At 35.2% G+C, this 16,219-nt stretch overlaps 1 protein-coding gene across 1 annotated transcript; it reads right to left on the bottom strand.

The window, feature by feature from the left end:
* Window positions 1-14,479: 14,479 nt before the first annotated feature.
* LOC124368258 (sentrin-specific protease 1-like) lies at window positions 14,480-15,256 on the bottom strand. The gene has a single exon (XM_046825534.1). The coding sequence runs from the start codon at window positions 15,254-15,256 to the stop codon at window positions 14,480-14,482; it is 777 nt and encodes a 258-aa protein (XP_046681490.1).
* Window positions 15,257-16,219: the final 963 nt, after the last annotated feature.

A 16,219-nucleotide genomic window follows, 5' to 3' on the forward strand; every position in this document is an offset into this window, starting at 1 on the left:
ATCAAACTCCTCGCATTAGTAATCACCCGCGGTGTTGTGGTACATGTCGTACATTTATAGGGAGAGCTTGTAAGATGGGAATATCTTCTATAATATAACCCCATTTATCTGCGTTAACGTAAAAAATAAGTAAGTTAAACTGTAGTTCATAATTTTAATATTTATTAAATTATGAATTTTTGGAGTATTGTGCCTACTCTAACTTAATATTCAAATAGCAAATCCCTCACTCATTACCAACTCTCCAGTTTCCTAATTATGACAGAATATAAAACTTAGCACGATTATGCATCTTGAATGAAAAAGAAACGTAAAGCAATTCCATAAATAACAACAACTATAGGGATAGAAATTTTGCAGCCGTTAGAAGAACTACATTCTGTAAACAACTCCGCTATGTTCTACACAAATCAAATTTTACATATACATGGCTTACGCTCTTAGAATAAAAATAAAGAAGTTATACATTTGTATACTCAGTTTTGATTAGCACAACAAACCAAATATTACTCCGTGTTGTAAATAATAATTTCAATAGAAGTAAATTATGATGAATAAATGAGATGCTTTTGAACCGAAGAACACTTTTGAGGTAGCGGAAGTAACTTAAACCAGTAATAGATTAGGTTAGTCGAACGTACTCTCAATTTAGTCTCAATTAAATTTTCTGACCAACATGTTAGTATGTATATTTGTCTTGATATTGGTGACTATGCAAACGTTAATGCTTCCGTGGGAGAAGAATAAACCAGAGTACTAGGGCTATAATTAAGCAATCTTTACTAATGTATTCATCTCACACCAAATAAATAATTGTGGTGGAATTACTTTTACTCGGGCATTAATGCTAAATATGTCTCTGCGTTCTGGCCCAAAGCTATTCTTTGTTATTGAATGTTTGGAGCTAATAATCAACGTATACTATTGAGTAGCTTCTAGTTACTAATTAACATAAATCATTCTACGTCATATTAAATTTAATACAATTAATCATGATATAATTGATAATATGAGATACGTAACCAGGTTTATAGATAGAAGAAATTTAACATCAATTATTACAACTCGTTTGAGATTATAAATAATTGTATGGATAATCTTGTACACTATTACGCATTAATCATGTGAATTATTCAATATTAATACATTTTCCTCGAATTAAATATGAGTAATAGATACCTCGGTTTTAACCTATAAATTAAAATTATTTAATTAAAATAATTTATTTTTTTATTATCTAAAAAATGTATGTATTTTAATGATTTAAAAGTCTATTAAGTAAAAGGAGAATAAATTAATGATATTTATACAGGGTGTCAATTAAGTCTGGAACCTCTTTTTTAATTTTTGAACCATAATAGAAAGAAATACCAAAGTTCACACGTGCTTACTGGTGATAATATCGCACACATCTGCTCAATTACCGACCGGATAATCCCTTTAGGGGACGGTCCACAAGGAGTCAGACAAAATTCTTAAATAGCAGCATAGGTCAAGTTTGGTATCAAATTAAAGATCTTACTTAGCAGAGTACAATGCCGCAAACCGGACTTCAAAAGGTGGATTCATTCAGTATTTATAGCTATTTGAATTTTAAAACTATTGAACAATGTAAATTATTAAGTATTACAAGTAAATACCAATTTTTAAGTACCTGTGATCAAAGTAAGTGTTCAAAATGTTCCCCTCCCATCATCTGACAATGTAGTAATCGAAGCCAGGAATCAATAATTATTACCAATACCACAACTACTGTTAGAATGTGAAAGTGGCAGATTGAGTCATACACAGCATCCACAGAAACTTAACGTTTGGGCAGGTATTATAGGAAATCAAATTATGGGCCCATTATTTATCAATGGTAATTTAAATGGTGACTCGTATCTAGCAATGCTCCAAAATGAGATAATTCCTGCACTACATTCCTGCTGCTCTTGGTCGACAATTTCAAATAATTTATTTCCAACAAGATGGTGCGCCACCACACTTTGCTCTCCTTGTTAGAGAATACTTGAATACAATATTCCTTCAGATGGATTGGAAGACGTGGTGCAGTAGAGTGGCCTGCTCGTTCCCCTGATTTTGTTTCTCCGCTGGACTTTTTTCTTTGGGGATACCTCAAAGATAAAGTTTATCGTACTAAGCCTCGAGATTTGCCGCACCTAAGAAATCTCATAGTCCAAGAAGCTCGAGATATTCCTCGTGTCTACCTTCAAAATACAGTGGATGGCTTTTACAACCGCCTAGGATATTGCCAGACGATGGTAGGGGAACATTTTGAACACTTACTTTGATCACAGGTACTTAAAAATTGGTGTTTACTTGTAATACTTAATAGTTTACATTGTTCAATCGGTTTAAAATTCAAATAGCTATAACTACTGAATGAATCCACCTTTTTAAGTCCGGTTTGCAGAATTGTACTCTGCTAAGTAAGACCTTTAATTTGATACCAAACTTGACCTATGCTGCTATTTAAGAATTTTGTCTGACTCCTTGTGGACCGTCCCCCAAAGGGATTATCTGGTCGGTAATTGGGCAGATATGTGCGTTACTATCACCAGTAAGCACGTGTGAACTTTGGTATTTTTTTATATTGTGGTTTAAAAATTAAAAAAGAGGTTCCAGACTTAATTGACACCCTGTATAAATTAAAAAACGTCTACTGGTATGAAGTTTAATTTATTTGAGAAAATGTTTCTAACAAGAAGAATACAAAATACAAAATGCAGTCTATGTTTGCTAGATGGAGCTTATCTGAGATGCAAAAGTTTTTCTAATTTTGTTTCAATGATATATTATTGTTACGTACAATTTTTTTGGAATAATTTAAATATTCTGTAAAGTTAAAAGAATTAAATAGTGCCAATATAGTTTATAAAGTAGGCATAGTGTTCAATATTTATTACCAATTACTATTTAAACCATGGGTTGTCCTTCTTCTGTCACCATCAGGAAATAATTTTACTCGTTATGTGTAATAATAAATCCAAGCTCATATTTCTTTTATATTTCAGTAAACTTTTAGCTGTTCAGAGGAGTGTTAAATTCAATAAACGAAGATATTGTTACAAAACGTTTCCCTATTGTTCACCGCAACCCACGTCAGTTACATTTAATTAACTTTGCAGCTTTCTTCCTACAGTTTCCTGCAACGTAAATCCCTTACGTTGATTTACGACATATCAAATAACATTGGACTGTAAACGTAGAGGACATCAAGGATTTGTCCATCAGTGCCACATGGCGCCATCGTGAACAGGACCTTTCTTTCTCATATTTATGCTTAACATTGTATCCTTCCCTCACATATATCGTGGTGTTAGTAATACTACAATAATGAAGCAAGTCTTTTAAAAGAAAATCCTTACTAAAATTGCACTTTTTATTTCTAACGCATATTAGTATACATTTTCTTTCTTTTACAAGTAGCAAAAAAGTGCAATGTGTGATGAATTTACATTGTCTTTTACAGCCTTTCTAATAATAAAAATAAAAACTTTACCCGTTCCAATTGATTGCACTATATTTGTTACATAAAGTTAGAAAGATAAAGATATTAGCAAGTATTTTTTTTCTCAGGTTCTGTTGGTAAAACTAAAGTTTGGAGAAAGACTCCATAAAGAAGGAGGCTATAAGATGAGATCCTTTGATCAATATTCTTATCGTTTAATTTAAAAACTAGTATAACAGTTGCGTTCACCCGTTGAAAAGATGTTTTTCAAAGTTGAAATGAACCTTGCCTGGCTTTCCAGTTATTTAATGCTACCTGGAGGGGAATTTCATGCTCTGCATGTGGTAACAATGACGGGTTTGGTAATAAATTATTGCTGTTCTATGTTATAGAACCTGCAGTACGGACGATCCCGTGCAATTATTTATTGCGCATCTATTCTTAAAAATAAATTTGAAATCATTAATAAAAGTTGGTAATACCAACTCTTAAGAATGGAAAATAAACAAAAAATTCAAATGGTTTCAAATAATTTAGTTTTAAGATTTATATGTGAATATATCTTAAGGTGACGTGGTCATATTTTTAATTTAAAAATCTAATGTGATCATTTTAAATTCTATGGACCTTCTTGCTCAAAACTACAGACATGATATTCGATGTAGAGTTGCAGTAGGTAAAAATGTTAAGCAGTCTGGTTTGAAAGAAAAACGGCTAACCTAAGAGACGAGAGAGATAAAAACCATGGCAGATAAGAAACGGGAATGATACTTGATGTTGTATTGCATGTTGCAACACTCTGCTTAAGTAATCATCCTGTTCAGTGGAAGTCATGTAAGAAAGGGGTTGGAAGAGATGACAATTCCCTCTAATGTAGATATTGTATTTCTATAATACAAACAAAAAATGTAAATCGAAAAGTGCATTAATAATTATAATTATTAATTACAATTTAATACAAAATCTATGTTATACTTGTAAATATGTTGAGAATTGTGAATATAAAGTAGAACAGTCTTAGTCCTACTCGGAATAGCTATTTAAGACACCCCTTTTCAGCCCATACCACATTAAGGTTTATTATTTCAGTATTCTGGTAGATAATAATAACTTTAGAATATTACAAATATCTTATATAAAGAAACTAATTTAAAATATTTGTTTAATTCTTAAAGCAAATGTCAGACAAAGAGATTAAAAATGCAACTACTCAATAAAAGTCGAAATACACGTGTTATAGAAGGATTTAGTTCACAAATTGTATTTGATTTTAATAACATAATTCAAAAATATAAAGAATTAAATTTTATACGTCGGGATACAATATTTATAATTTACATATTATTAATATATAAAAATTCCCGCGCTCATATTTCTTGCTCTCGGACAGCAGAGAAATCCAAAAAGTAGGCAACAGCTTGAAAGTCTTTGAGGTTTTTGAATTTTAAGAGTGAAACCCTCTAGTACAATTTTAACTATAATAATAAGTCATATATCTTACCAAACGTCACATAACATACTCCGATGGGGTTTACTGTAAAACCTATAACTCATTTGACTCTCTAAGAGTCCTGAAAAGGGGTGAAAAATAGTAGCAATAGTTCTCACAAATAAAATAATTAATACGCGAATAAAATTGTTTGGTAAAACCTATCAACTTTCACTCTTAATTGTATACCTCCAATACGTTCAACTGGTTTTCTACATGTATGGCAATAAAAGGGTTAAACAAACAAACACACACACACACACACACACACAAACACACACACATATATATATAAGAAATATATTAGGTAAACATATATTTGAGCACACTGCTTTGTGTAAGAAGCAGTTACTATGCGGTTTAATTTTATCTAAATCTATATTTTTCAATGCACATTATATATATATTACGGATAGGAACCTATGTTTTTACTTAAACAAATACTTATAAATATAATGTAGCTAATTGTATCTTCAATATATTTTTTTATTTAATAATTCCTAACGGCGTCTATAACAAATTATTATATTTAAAAAACACTATTTCCCAAGAAATAAATGGCTACTTCCTATTTTAATTGTTCATTAGATACTGTTTAACCATTTTATGTATAATAGACAATTTTGGTATAATGGATATGAAGGGTAATATGTGTAAGGGACCATATTTTTCTGAATAAAGGAACCACAAATGTTTACTGCGACAGCGTTTGACACATGGGCGTCTTTTGGGGATAAGGTTCAACGTAAACTGATGTTTGCCCCAATGGTATATAATGTAAATAATGCCACCATAAGATCATAATTTTTATTTTTGACCGAACCAATGGTTTTGTGTATCAGTAAGTGATTATTATCTTGTAAATCAATAAAGAGCATCACTTACATATTGCGCTGAGCTTTATCAAAGCCTTTTACCCATTGGGTGGAGAATTTAGTATATATTTTTGTCTTCTTGTCTATATATTTGAATTTACGCACGATATTTTGATAGCAAAGTTATTGATTTTTAAATATGAGACTAATCAATTTAACTCAAAATTGAGAGTAATATTTGCATATAATACAAACATAGTTAGCATTTAGTAATGTGTCTGCAAAGTTATTAGATACTTCAATAAATAATACAGTGATAAAAGAAACATAGACGTTTCTCACTGGCTGACCAAAAACCACGCTAGGAAGCGTTAATTAACGTTGCAGCAACGTCTGTTCTCTAACTTGCTGCAACGCCGAGCACGTCCGTGACTCCGGAGATAAATTAAATTTGCAACCTCATGTAATCCTAAGCACATTCTCATTCCCCTGTCCTTTAGTAGCATATTTATAAGAGTCATTATTTAAAATAAAATTGATTTATAAATTTAAAGAAAATCTCAATAAACCAGTAGTATATCAAATCAACCTTATCAGATGAGTTCAGTGAAAATGTGCATTGAAAAATATAGATTTAGGTAAAATTAAACCGCATAGTAACTGCTTCTTACACAAAGCAGTGTGCTCAATTATATGTTTACTTAATATATTTCTTACATTTATTGGAATATTAAACTATTATCGGTGTTTCTGTGGTAAGTATTGAAGTTTTAAATTATATCTTATGTTAGATAAATAATATCTCTCGTTTCATTTAGCATCTGGTTCAATTAATGTTATTCGCAGACCACACGTTAATGTATACATGTGTTCGTAATTATTAATGAACTATACAATTATCAATTTATTGTACGAGTGTTCGTAAAGACTTTGATGGCAGGGGGACATTTATTATGTATGTAACATTTTAAAAGTTATTATTTTATAGCTAACACCAAGTTATTGATAACTGTTATAACTTAATTATGGGGAGCCTATATAACTTATCTATATATTTAAAATGCACGATTGAAGTTAACAATATATTGTAACATGAATAACATCTTGGATACACAAAAGTTTTGAAAACACAAAACTGGAATGATACATTTGATTGTGTCTTTAAGGTTATAAAATGTATAAAGTTTTCAATGACATCTTTCTTTTTATTAATAGTGGTATCAGTAAAATATTAGGAAAATGAATGAGTTCTTTTGGAAACTAAATTGTTTCCTAAATTATTCCCAGGAGTCTGGGATTAGGGCTGACGTTTGGATTAAACTTATTTAAGATGGTTTGTTAATCCCCTTTGGACAGGAACACTTTGTGGTTATATTTGAAACTACAAAGTGATTAAGAATTATCTCATTCAGATTGACGTCACCAAAAGCACAAAGTTAACAATTAATTTACAAATCAACATATATTATGTAAACCTATATTTGTAAACTTTAAAACAATTATAGGTGTTTATTTTTTTATTTTAATGTTATTTTAGGCCTCTCTCTATTCTTATTCCCATATAAAGAAAGGACTTATCTATGGATACCATAGCATTATTTCAACATTTAAAGCAGTAATCATAAGCTATTTTATTTAGCAATTAATATTAGATATGTAGTAATTTATTTTGATGAAAAAATAAATATATAAATGAATCTTCTGCTAAATCTAGTCGAGTAAGGTACGTAAATAATCACTTGTAATTAATTAAAACTCAATTATACCAAATTAAATTCTATTTTTAAGCTTCTGGATGGTTCGTTACATTATCAGTCATTACTTACGTTATAAGCAATAAATTATAACTGTGTACAGTTCCTGCTTACAATATTATTTATAGTACAGATAACTTTTAATATTTATTATACGTGGGTTAAAATAATATTTATATGTTCATAATTAATTTTATATATTAATGTATAATAATTATAAGATATTATTTGGAATATCTTACCCTAATAAAAATATTAAAAAATAATAAATTTAAATGTTTATATCACAAAAGTGTACATATTCATGTAATTGCGTTTATTACATTCAGTTAAATTTTATCTTTATGAACGAAAGACGAGACTTATAACTCTACTCGACCACTTATACGAAGTTAAGTAGCCTGGTTTGAATGTAGAGCAGCCAAGCGAGAGAAGTACCTTGTGAAGAGGTTGCGCTGAGACAGCAAACAATCTGCATCAGTAATTAACTGTGGTACATATACGAGGGAAATAGAGAGATTGTCTCATGCATATCGTAGTATACTTCACATTTGTCTGATTAGTATACTGTAAATTTAATTGAAAACTATCAATTAGGATTTATATAAATATGACGTTAGTAATAGTTTCTCCAATGGTGGAAAAAAATGAATACGCCGCGCTACATGTTGCGCAACTGTCTTCGCTGAAATCTAACGGTAATCTCTTTCTATTAAATATATAAATATATGTAGAATATATATAGTTTTTACCGTTATAAACAAAAGAATTTTTCACATAATTTTACCAAAATTATAATTTTACAAACATACTTTGTATAAATTTATAAGTTTTAAATATATAATGATGTCTAATTGAGAATTGACTTGACTAAATTTATAGCAAGACTAATATAGTTAGTTCTGTAATTGAATCTCTGAATAATCTCTAAATTACGATTTAATTAATGAAATTAAGCCACATTGTGAATCCTATAGGTTTTATCTGTATGGGGAGTGTTGTAATGATTTCATTTTAACTACCAAAATTTGCTTGTGTAAATCGTAACCACACGTCTAATATTGTATCACATGTATTGAATACATAACACGTCTGTTCTTACAGTTTCTGAACTTCAAACCTTTTAAGGCCTATATATATTGAATAATAAACTAGTATAAAAATGAAATAATAATATCATTATAAATGCTACCAATGTTACAACTACAGAATATTTCTGCAATAAAAACTAGTGTACAAACAAAAACTCAATTGGTACACAACCCGACCACAACCCATGTCAGGAAGCCTTAATTAACTGTAACAATTACTTCCGTTTACTAACTGACTACAACGCTGAGCACGTCCGAGGCTCTGGAGATAATTAAATTTACAACCCAATGTTTGAACCTGCCGAAGATATGTGAACATTTCTTACACTAATACTGTGCGTCCTACCATCTGTTCGAAGGACGTTTTTTGGAATGAGCTATAGACTCTAAATTTTGCATAGTCAATGAAATACTCGTATCTTCTTCTCTTAAAAGGAGTGGAGAGGCACTATGATTCTGTACCGTTTTACTGGCACATGAGGGGTTAGCTTCAAAGTTTGCTTGACACTCTTCAGTCCACACAAACTTGGTATTCTTTTTTCTTAAATCATTTAGGCAGGCAGCATATTTTGCATACTCTGCTATGAACTTACTGAAATAACTTACTGTTTATATAAATCTACTCACTTTTTGTGCATTCTTCGGTGGCTAACAATCCGTTATGGCTCTTGTTCTGTCCCGTTCTATTTTTATATCGTCCTTACTTATCAGGTGTCCTAGGAATTGTATCTCCTTACACGCAAACCTCACCTTTGCAGGGTTGACAGTCAGGCCATGTTCTGAAAGTCTTTGTACCACGTTTCTTAAATGTTCCATGTGTTCTTCGATATCTTTACTATAGATTACTAGGTCGTCTACAAAGTTCATAACATATTTGTACTTCATACCATCAAGTACCTTATTCAAATAGGAGCTCATTACACCAGAACCTAGGTGCAAACCATATGGCACTCTTTGGACCTCATAGCAAACAAATGGAAAACCTGTCAAGTGCTTACTTTCCTCACTGATTTTTAATTGGTAAAAACTATTTGTTAGGTCCAATGTGCTGTAAACACTTGCACCTTGCAAATAATGATATGTTTCTTGCCATAACCTATCGGGTACTCAACTCTTCAATTTTGCATTTAACTTTGAATAGTTAAATTTACAACCATTCTTGATTTATTAGTGCCTGGTTTATTTACCAAAAATGTAGGACTAGCATAGTTTGATTCACTAGGCTTAATTTTATCTTGTTTTAACAGGTCATTATTTATGCCTCTTAACTAATTTAATTTATGTGGTGACATAGGATAGGGTCTCTCTCTATCTGGTTCTTTATCAAATACCTCCAGTGTTACTTCATAATCAATAGCCTTACCTATTTTTGTCGTGAAGACTTCAGGAAAATCTTTTAATAATTTCTTCACACCTTCACTAGCTTGATGGCAACCAATTTTTATTTTTGTATCTACATTGCTATTGAGTATAGTGGCGTTTTCAAATAGCTCTATCTTATTTTGTGTAAAATTAAAATTACAGCTATCTTTGTTAAAGTCCAACACAAGACTTGTTTGTTTCATAAAGTCAGCTCCAAGTTTAACATCCCATGCAAGGTTCTTGGCAATTACAAATTTCTCCTCTATTTTTATGACTATTTCCCACTCATCTGTCAACTCAATATTTGAATTGTCCGCACTAGCACATTTTATTTCGGTGGCTTTGGACTTATTTACTAACTTCTAATGTAGTAATTGTTAATAGTGCTTCTCACTAATCAAGGTTAGACTGCTTCCAGAATCCAAAAGTGCCTTACTACTATTATTTTTGTCAAAACTCACCTCTACTACTAGTGTGAGGTGTTTCGGTGAAATCGCTTTTTATATCGTCTGCCCTGATAGTTGCAGTCGTGCTGGGTTCTATTCCAGGGTTGTGATATCGACTTATAGCTATTTCTATCTTACCCGCGCCCTCACCGTACGCTGGTAGAGATCGATATGATACACAAGGTTAAACGTGAGTGAATAGAAAATCTCAGACTCGTTCAGAGCGAATTCAGTTATTCGCACTCTTCAATAGAACGATATCATCACAGTTTTCTGTTCTATGTTTCGCGATTTTACGTGGATAAATGTTGATTAGAGCTGTCAATGCCCCGTTCTAGAATGCGACGTTTAGAAATAAATCCTATTGTAACGACGACTATTTGACAATTATTTGTGCGTGAGAAAAACAGATTTTTAATATCGGTGGTCCGCGAGATCTTTATTCCACAGCCGTTGGCTCAAACCGGTCTCAGTATCGTCTGCTCGTTTCTTCTTCCTTCAGTGTGTTGTTGTGCTGTGTTAAGCTGAGGTTATGTTTTGACTTTATAGTATCAAAATAAAATATTAAATATATTAAACCAACAGATTCCTTCTCTATACTAACAAGACTAACGTTAACGTATAAGTTTATAAGTTAAGCTGGAAGCAAAATGTCTAAGGGAAGTCTTGTGTTATATCTCTCTCCTGTGAAGCAGCTAAATCCCTTCAAGCAAATATATTTAGGTTATTTAATACAAGTATCCTTGTTCAGCAATAATACAGGTATTTCGTGTGTACTATTTTCCTCTTTAAGCCCTTAGTATCAAATATGCTAATATTAACAAGCATTAAAAGTTTGTTATAGCCTACAACCTAACATTCACTTTGAAACATACTCTTCAAAGTAGGAAGTAAAGCTTATGCGATTTACAGGGCACCAAACAAATATTATTTAGAAACCGGGCTGAGAATTCAGAGGTTTATTAAGCCAATGAATAATATATCTGTAAACAAGGCTGTTACCTGGATAGCCTAAATTAAGTTCCCAGCCTATCCTGGCGTTGATCAATAACTTTGAGCTTAGGCTATTAGGCCTACACGACTTAAAGTAAGCAAAATATATTATCATGAGCTATAGAAAGGTTTATATATGCTATATCTAGTAGATTGACCAAGTACATACACCTAACTAATCTTATGCACCAAACTATTAACTTTTAAGAATAGGATAACAAACCTATACAGCTTATAGGATGCAAAATATGCGTTTGCAAACTAGGACAGGTAGTGAAAGGTAACAGAACCTATATTTAATAGATACTCTACTGTCACTAGACGAGATAGCCTATAAGCTGGACTTAACATATCCTACGCACCGAATTATCAATTTTAGGAATAGGATCACAAACCTACGCGGCTTATAGGATGCAAAATACGCGTTTGCAAACTAGGATAGGTAGTGAAGGGTAGTGTAACCTATAATGAATATATACGCTACTGGCGCTAACCGCAATAACCGATAAGCTGCTGTTAACCTATCCTACGCACCGAATTATTAATTTTAGGAATAGGATAACAAGCCTACGCGGCTTATAGGATGCAAAATACACGTTTGCAAACTAGGACAGGTAGTGAAAGGTAATAGAACCTATATTTGATAGATACACTACTGTCACCAAACGGGATAACCTATAAGCTGCTGTTAACCTATCCTACGCACCGAATTATCAATTTTAGGAATAGGATAACAAGCCTACGCGGCTTATAGGATGCAAAATACACGTTTGCAAACTAGGACAGGTAGTGAAAGGTAATAGAACCTATATTTGATAGATACACTACTGTCACCAAACGAGATAACCTATAAGCTGCTGTTAACCTATCCTACGCACCGAATTATCAATTTTAGGAATAGGATAACAAGCCTACACGGCTTATAGGATGCAAAATACACGTTTGCAAACTAGGACAGGTAGTGAAAGGTAATAGAACCTATATTTGATAGATACACTACTGCCACCAAACGAGATAACATATAAGCTGCTGTTAACCTATCCTACGCACCGAATTATTAATTTTAGGAATAGGATAACAAGCCTACGCGGCTTATAGGATGCAAAATACACGTTTGCAAACTAGGACAGGTAGTGAAACGTAATAGAACCTATATTTGATAGATACACTACTGTCACCAAACGGGATAACCTATAAGCTGCTGTTAACCTATCCTACGCACCGAATTATTAATTTTAGGAATAGGATAACAAGCCTACGCGGCTTATAGGATGCAAAATACACGTTTGCAAACTAGGACAGGTAGTGAAAGGTAATAGAACCTATATTTGATAGATACACTACTGTCACCAAACGGGATAACCTATAAGCTGCTGTTAACCTATCCTACGCACCGAATTACTAATTTTAGGAATAGGATAACAAGCCTACGCGGCTCATAGGATGCAAAATACACGTTTGCAAACTAGGACAGATAGTGAAAGGTAATAGAACCTATATTTGATATATACACTACTGTCACCAAACGGGATAACCTATAAGCTGCTGTTAACCTATCCTACGCACTGAGTTATTAATTTTAGGAATAGGATAACAAGCCTACGCGGCTTACAGGATGCAAAATACGCGTTTGCAAACTAGGACAGGTAGTGAAAGGTAATAGAACCTATATTTAATAGATACTCTACTGTCACTAAACGAGATAACCTATAAGCTGGTCTTAACCTATCCTACGCACCGAATTATCAGTTTTAGGAATAGGATTACAAACCTACGCGGCTTATAGGATGCAAAATACCCGTTTGCAAACTAGGATAGGTAGTGAAAGGTAATGGAATCTATAATTAATAGATACACTACTGTCACTAAACGAAATAACCTATACTACGCACCGAATTATTAATTTTTCAAAGATTCCGTAGAATTCAAGGTTAACGAATCAGCACTAGTTTTTATATTCAACAATCAATATTCGTACTGTTTTTTCCCTTAATGATTACAATTCGGGGTGACTCACCAAAAGACGATATATGCCGACTGCGTATTCTCTCGTACAGGGATCTCGTATTCCTCGACTCGACTTCAGACTTCATAAACCGACGTCCGCAAGCGAAAACTCTTCTCCTCGAATTGGCTTCACTCCACGACGTTAGCAAGCAAAAACTCTCTGTCCCTTGTCGGATCGGCTGTATAAGTAGGCCGCCAGCCGGTCATGCGCAGAGACGCGTTTTCGTCAGTCGTCGCCAGACGCTGCAGCGGTCACATCGGAGCTCCGGCTAACTGCACTGCCCCGAGTAGAGAGGTTCCCTAACCTCAAATCGACTCCTTCTAATGGAATGACGACGACGACTATCGACGAAAAAAAATAAATCGACACACCTACTTGTCAAAATAAACGTTTTCTCATTTAAGAAAAAAAAAACGGGGTATAAAATTGAACCCTTACACCCCCCACTTACTTCGTGGAGAAAATAAAAACTAAAAAAAAGACTCTGAAGTCAGATTAACAAATCAAAATAAACTTACTTTTCACAAAAACTCAACATAAAAGAAATAAGGTAAACTAAAAGTGTACACTTCGTCCTCGAATTAATAAATTCCCCTACGCCCCGTAGGAGAAAACAAAATAAAAATTCTTCTTAAGCTGCCCTCTCTTTCCATTATTTTTTTTTTTGGGAAGACTGGAAGGCCCAATTTCCGGACATTTATCCTCTTCCACTCGTTCGTCCCCGGTATCTGGACCTTCATGGTACGGCGTTTGCCACGGGTCCTCTTTGGTTTGGTGCCGTGAGGACGCTCTGGAGGGTCGCCCATCCTTTCCTGCGTTGCCGTCTCCTCTGGCTGGGATTTCACCGACGGGGCTACTCGAAGGAATTCCTCTTCCTCGGGGTCCGGGATCACTTCAATCGAGCTGCCCATGCTCCACCTGGGCGACAAAGAGAGGACGTCACCCTCGTCCATAGGTGACAGTCTGGCCAGCTCCAGTAGTGTGGGTTTGGGAGACATACACTTGTCAACCTCCATGTGTCCCGAGGACGTTCCCGCGGCGCCTTCCGGTAGGTTTATCGCGTCCACCTACTCCTGCAGGACACCGATCTCTTCTGGTGTTTCGTCCTCGGCCGGAAGTATAAGTGACCACTTCGTTGGGTCAGTTAGCTGGTCTAACTCTTTGGCCAGATCTTCGAAAGACCAGTCCGGTTCCTCCCCCGGAAACAATTCCGGCTGGCTGCTCTTGTTCTCGGTCACCGAATCCTCCCGAAGTTCTTTCGCCATCTGCCGCCTGAACTCTCGGCCATCTACTCGCAATTCCTTAGCCTCCCGTCCCCCGCAGATGGCTCCGGCGATAGCGCAGAGGAAAACCCCGCAGTCCACAAGGTTGTCCTGTGAAGGACAACTCCGCTCACCGTAGAGGCACCAACTCCGGGCCTCGGTCTTGGCCCTCATCTCCTCCTTCTTCAGGTATTCGCGCAGAAGATCCATCGCCGGCTTGTGGTTTCTTCCTTTTAGGGAGTCGTATGCGCTGATGGTTTCCTTCCGTGGCTCTACTACGAGAAGCCACCAGTGGCCGACGTCCGCCAACTCCTCATGTACGGGGACGAGGATTTTCTCATAATCCCACAAGTCCTGGTCGCGATGGTGACCCCGCGCTCGCTCGTGGCCGGATCTCTTCAGCACCGTGAAGAAGTAGGAGTCCAGTGCGAGGACATTTGGCAGGTTATGATCCATCGCATTCCGTCTCTCCAGAAGCCGCAGATACGCCGAAATTACCTCGCCGTTTAGCAGCTGTCCAGGAAAAAGCCGCTCTGAATCGCATGGCAGCAAACGGACCTGTTTCCTTACGACTCGTGCCATCTTCCTTATCTGTCAAACTGTGGAACAAAAACCCAGACACACAAGCCAAGCTCTAGACTACCGTGCAAAGCCACAAGGTAACCACTCAAGCACACAAAAACTACAAATGCAAATAGCAGGGGATAGTGCAGTTAGCGTGCAACCTGCAACCCAAAGCAAGAGTTCAACACATGCAGGAATCACAAAACTAAACTAGATATCCTTATCTATAACGTGCGAAGTTACAGCCTACTACTTACCCAGTAGGAGCTGCAATATCCGGCTTATTCAGCCAGATAGACGTGTTCCCTTAGTCGACATACTTTTTTAAGTCTTTGACGTGAGCTCGTAGCACATTCTTTTTTCGACCACAGAGGCTATAGATGTTTGATCCGAACCTTTCTACAATTTTATAAGGGCCGTCGTATTTTGCCGCTAGCTTCGAGGCGAAAGAGTCAATCGCCGACGAGAGATGGTGTTGTTTCAGCCACACCAACTCCCCAACCCGGAAATTTTCCTCTCTCCGCCTTAGGTTGTAATATTTTGCTTGAGATCGACTCGCTCTTTCTAAATTCGAATGGCATTGCTTGTACAGTTTCGCGAAAGCTTCTAATCTTTTCCGGTTCGTATCTGTCACATGAGACTCGGAGTCATTTTGCCCATTCTGTACCTTTAGGGGGCCATGGATTGCATTCGGTAACCGCAATTCCCGTCCAAAATTTAATAAAGCTGGAGTAAATCCCGTAGAATCATGTACGGCGGTGTTCATGGCGTACCTGAATTCGTTCAAGTGTATGTCCCAAAGCCGTTGATCTTCTTTGACGTACTGTGCGATCATCGTCTTTAGAACTCGATTCGCCCGCTCCACCGGATTCTCTTGAGGCGTGTAGGGTGCTGTCAGTTGATGTTCGATTCCCCAACTCTCCAGTAAATTACGCCATAGCTTGGCCGTAAACTGCGATCCATTATCAGTGATGGTGACCT

This window comes from Homalodisca vitripennis, chromosome 8 (genome assembly GCF_021130785.1).
Source record: "Homalodisca vitripennis isolate AUS2020 chromosome 8, UT_GWSS_2.1, whole genome shotgun sequence".
Taxonomy (NCBI): Eukaryota; Metazoa; Arthropoda; class Insecta; order Hemiptera; family Cicadellidae; genus Homalodisca; species Homalodisca vitripennis.

Coding starts and splice junctions, on each gene's coding strand:
- LOC124368258 (XM_046825534.1), bottom strand. CDS start 15,256: ATGGCACGAGTCGTAAGGAAACAGGTCCGTTTGCTGCCATGCGATTCA.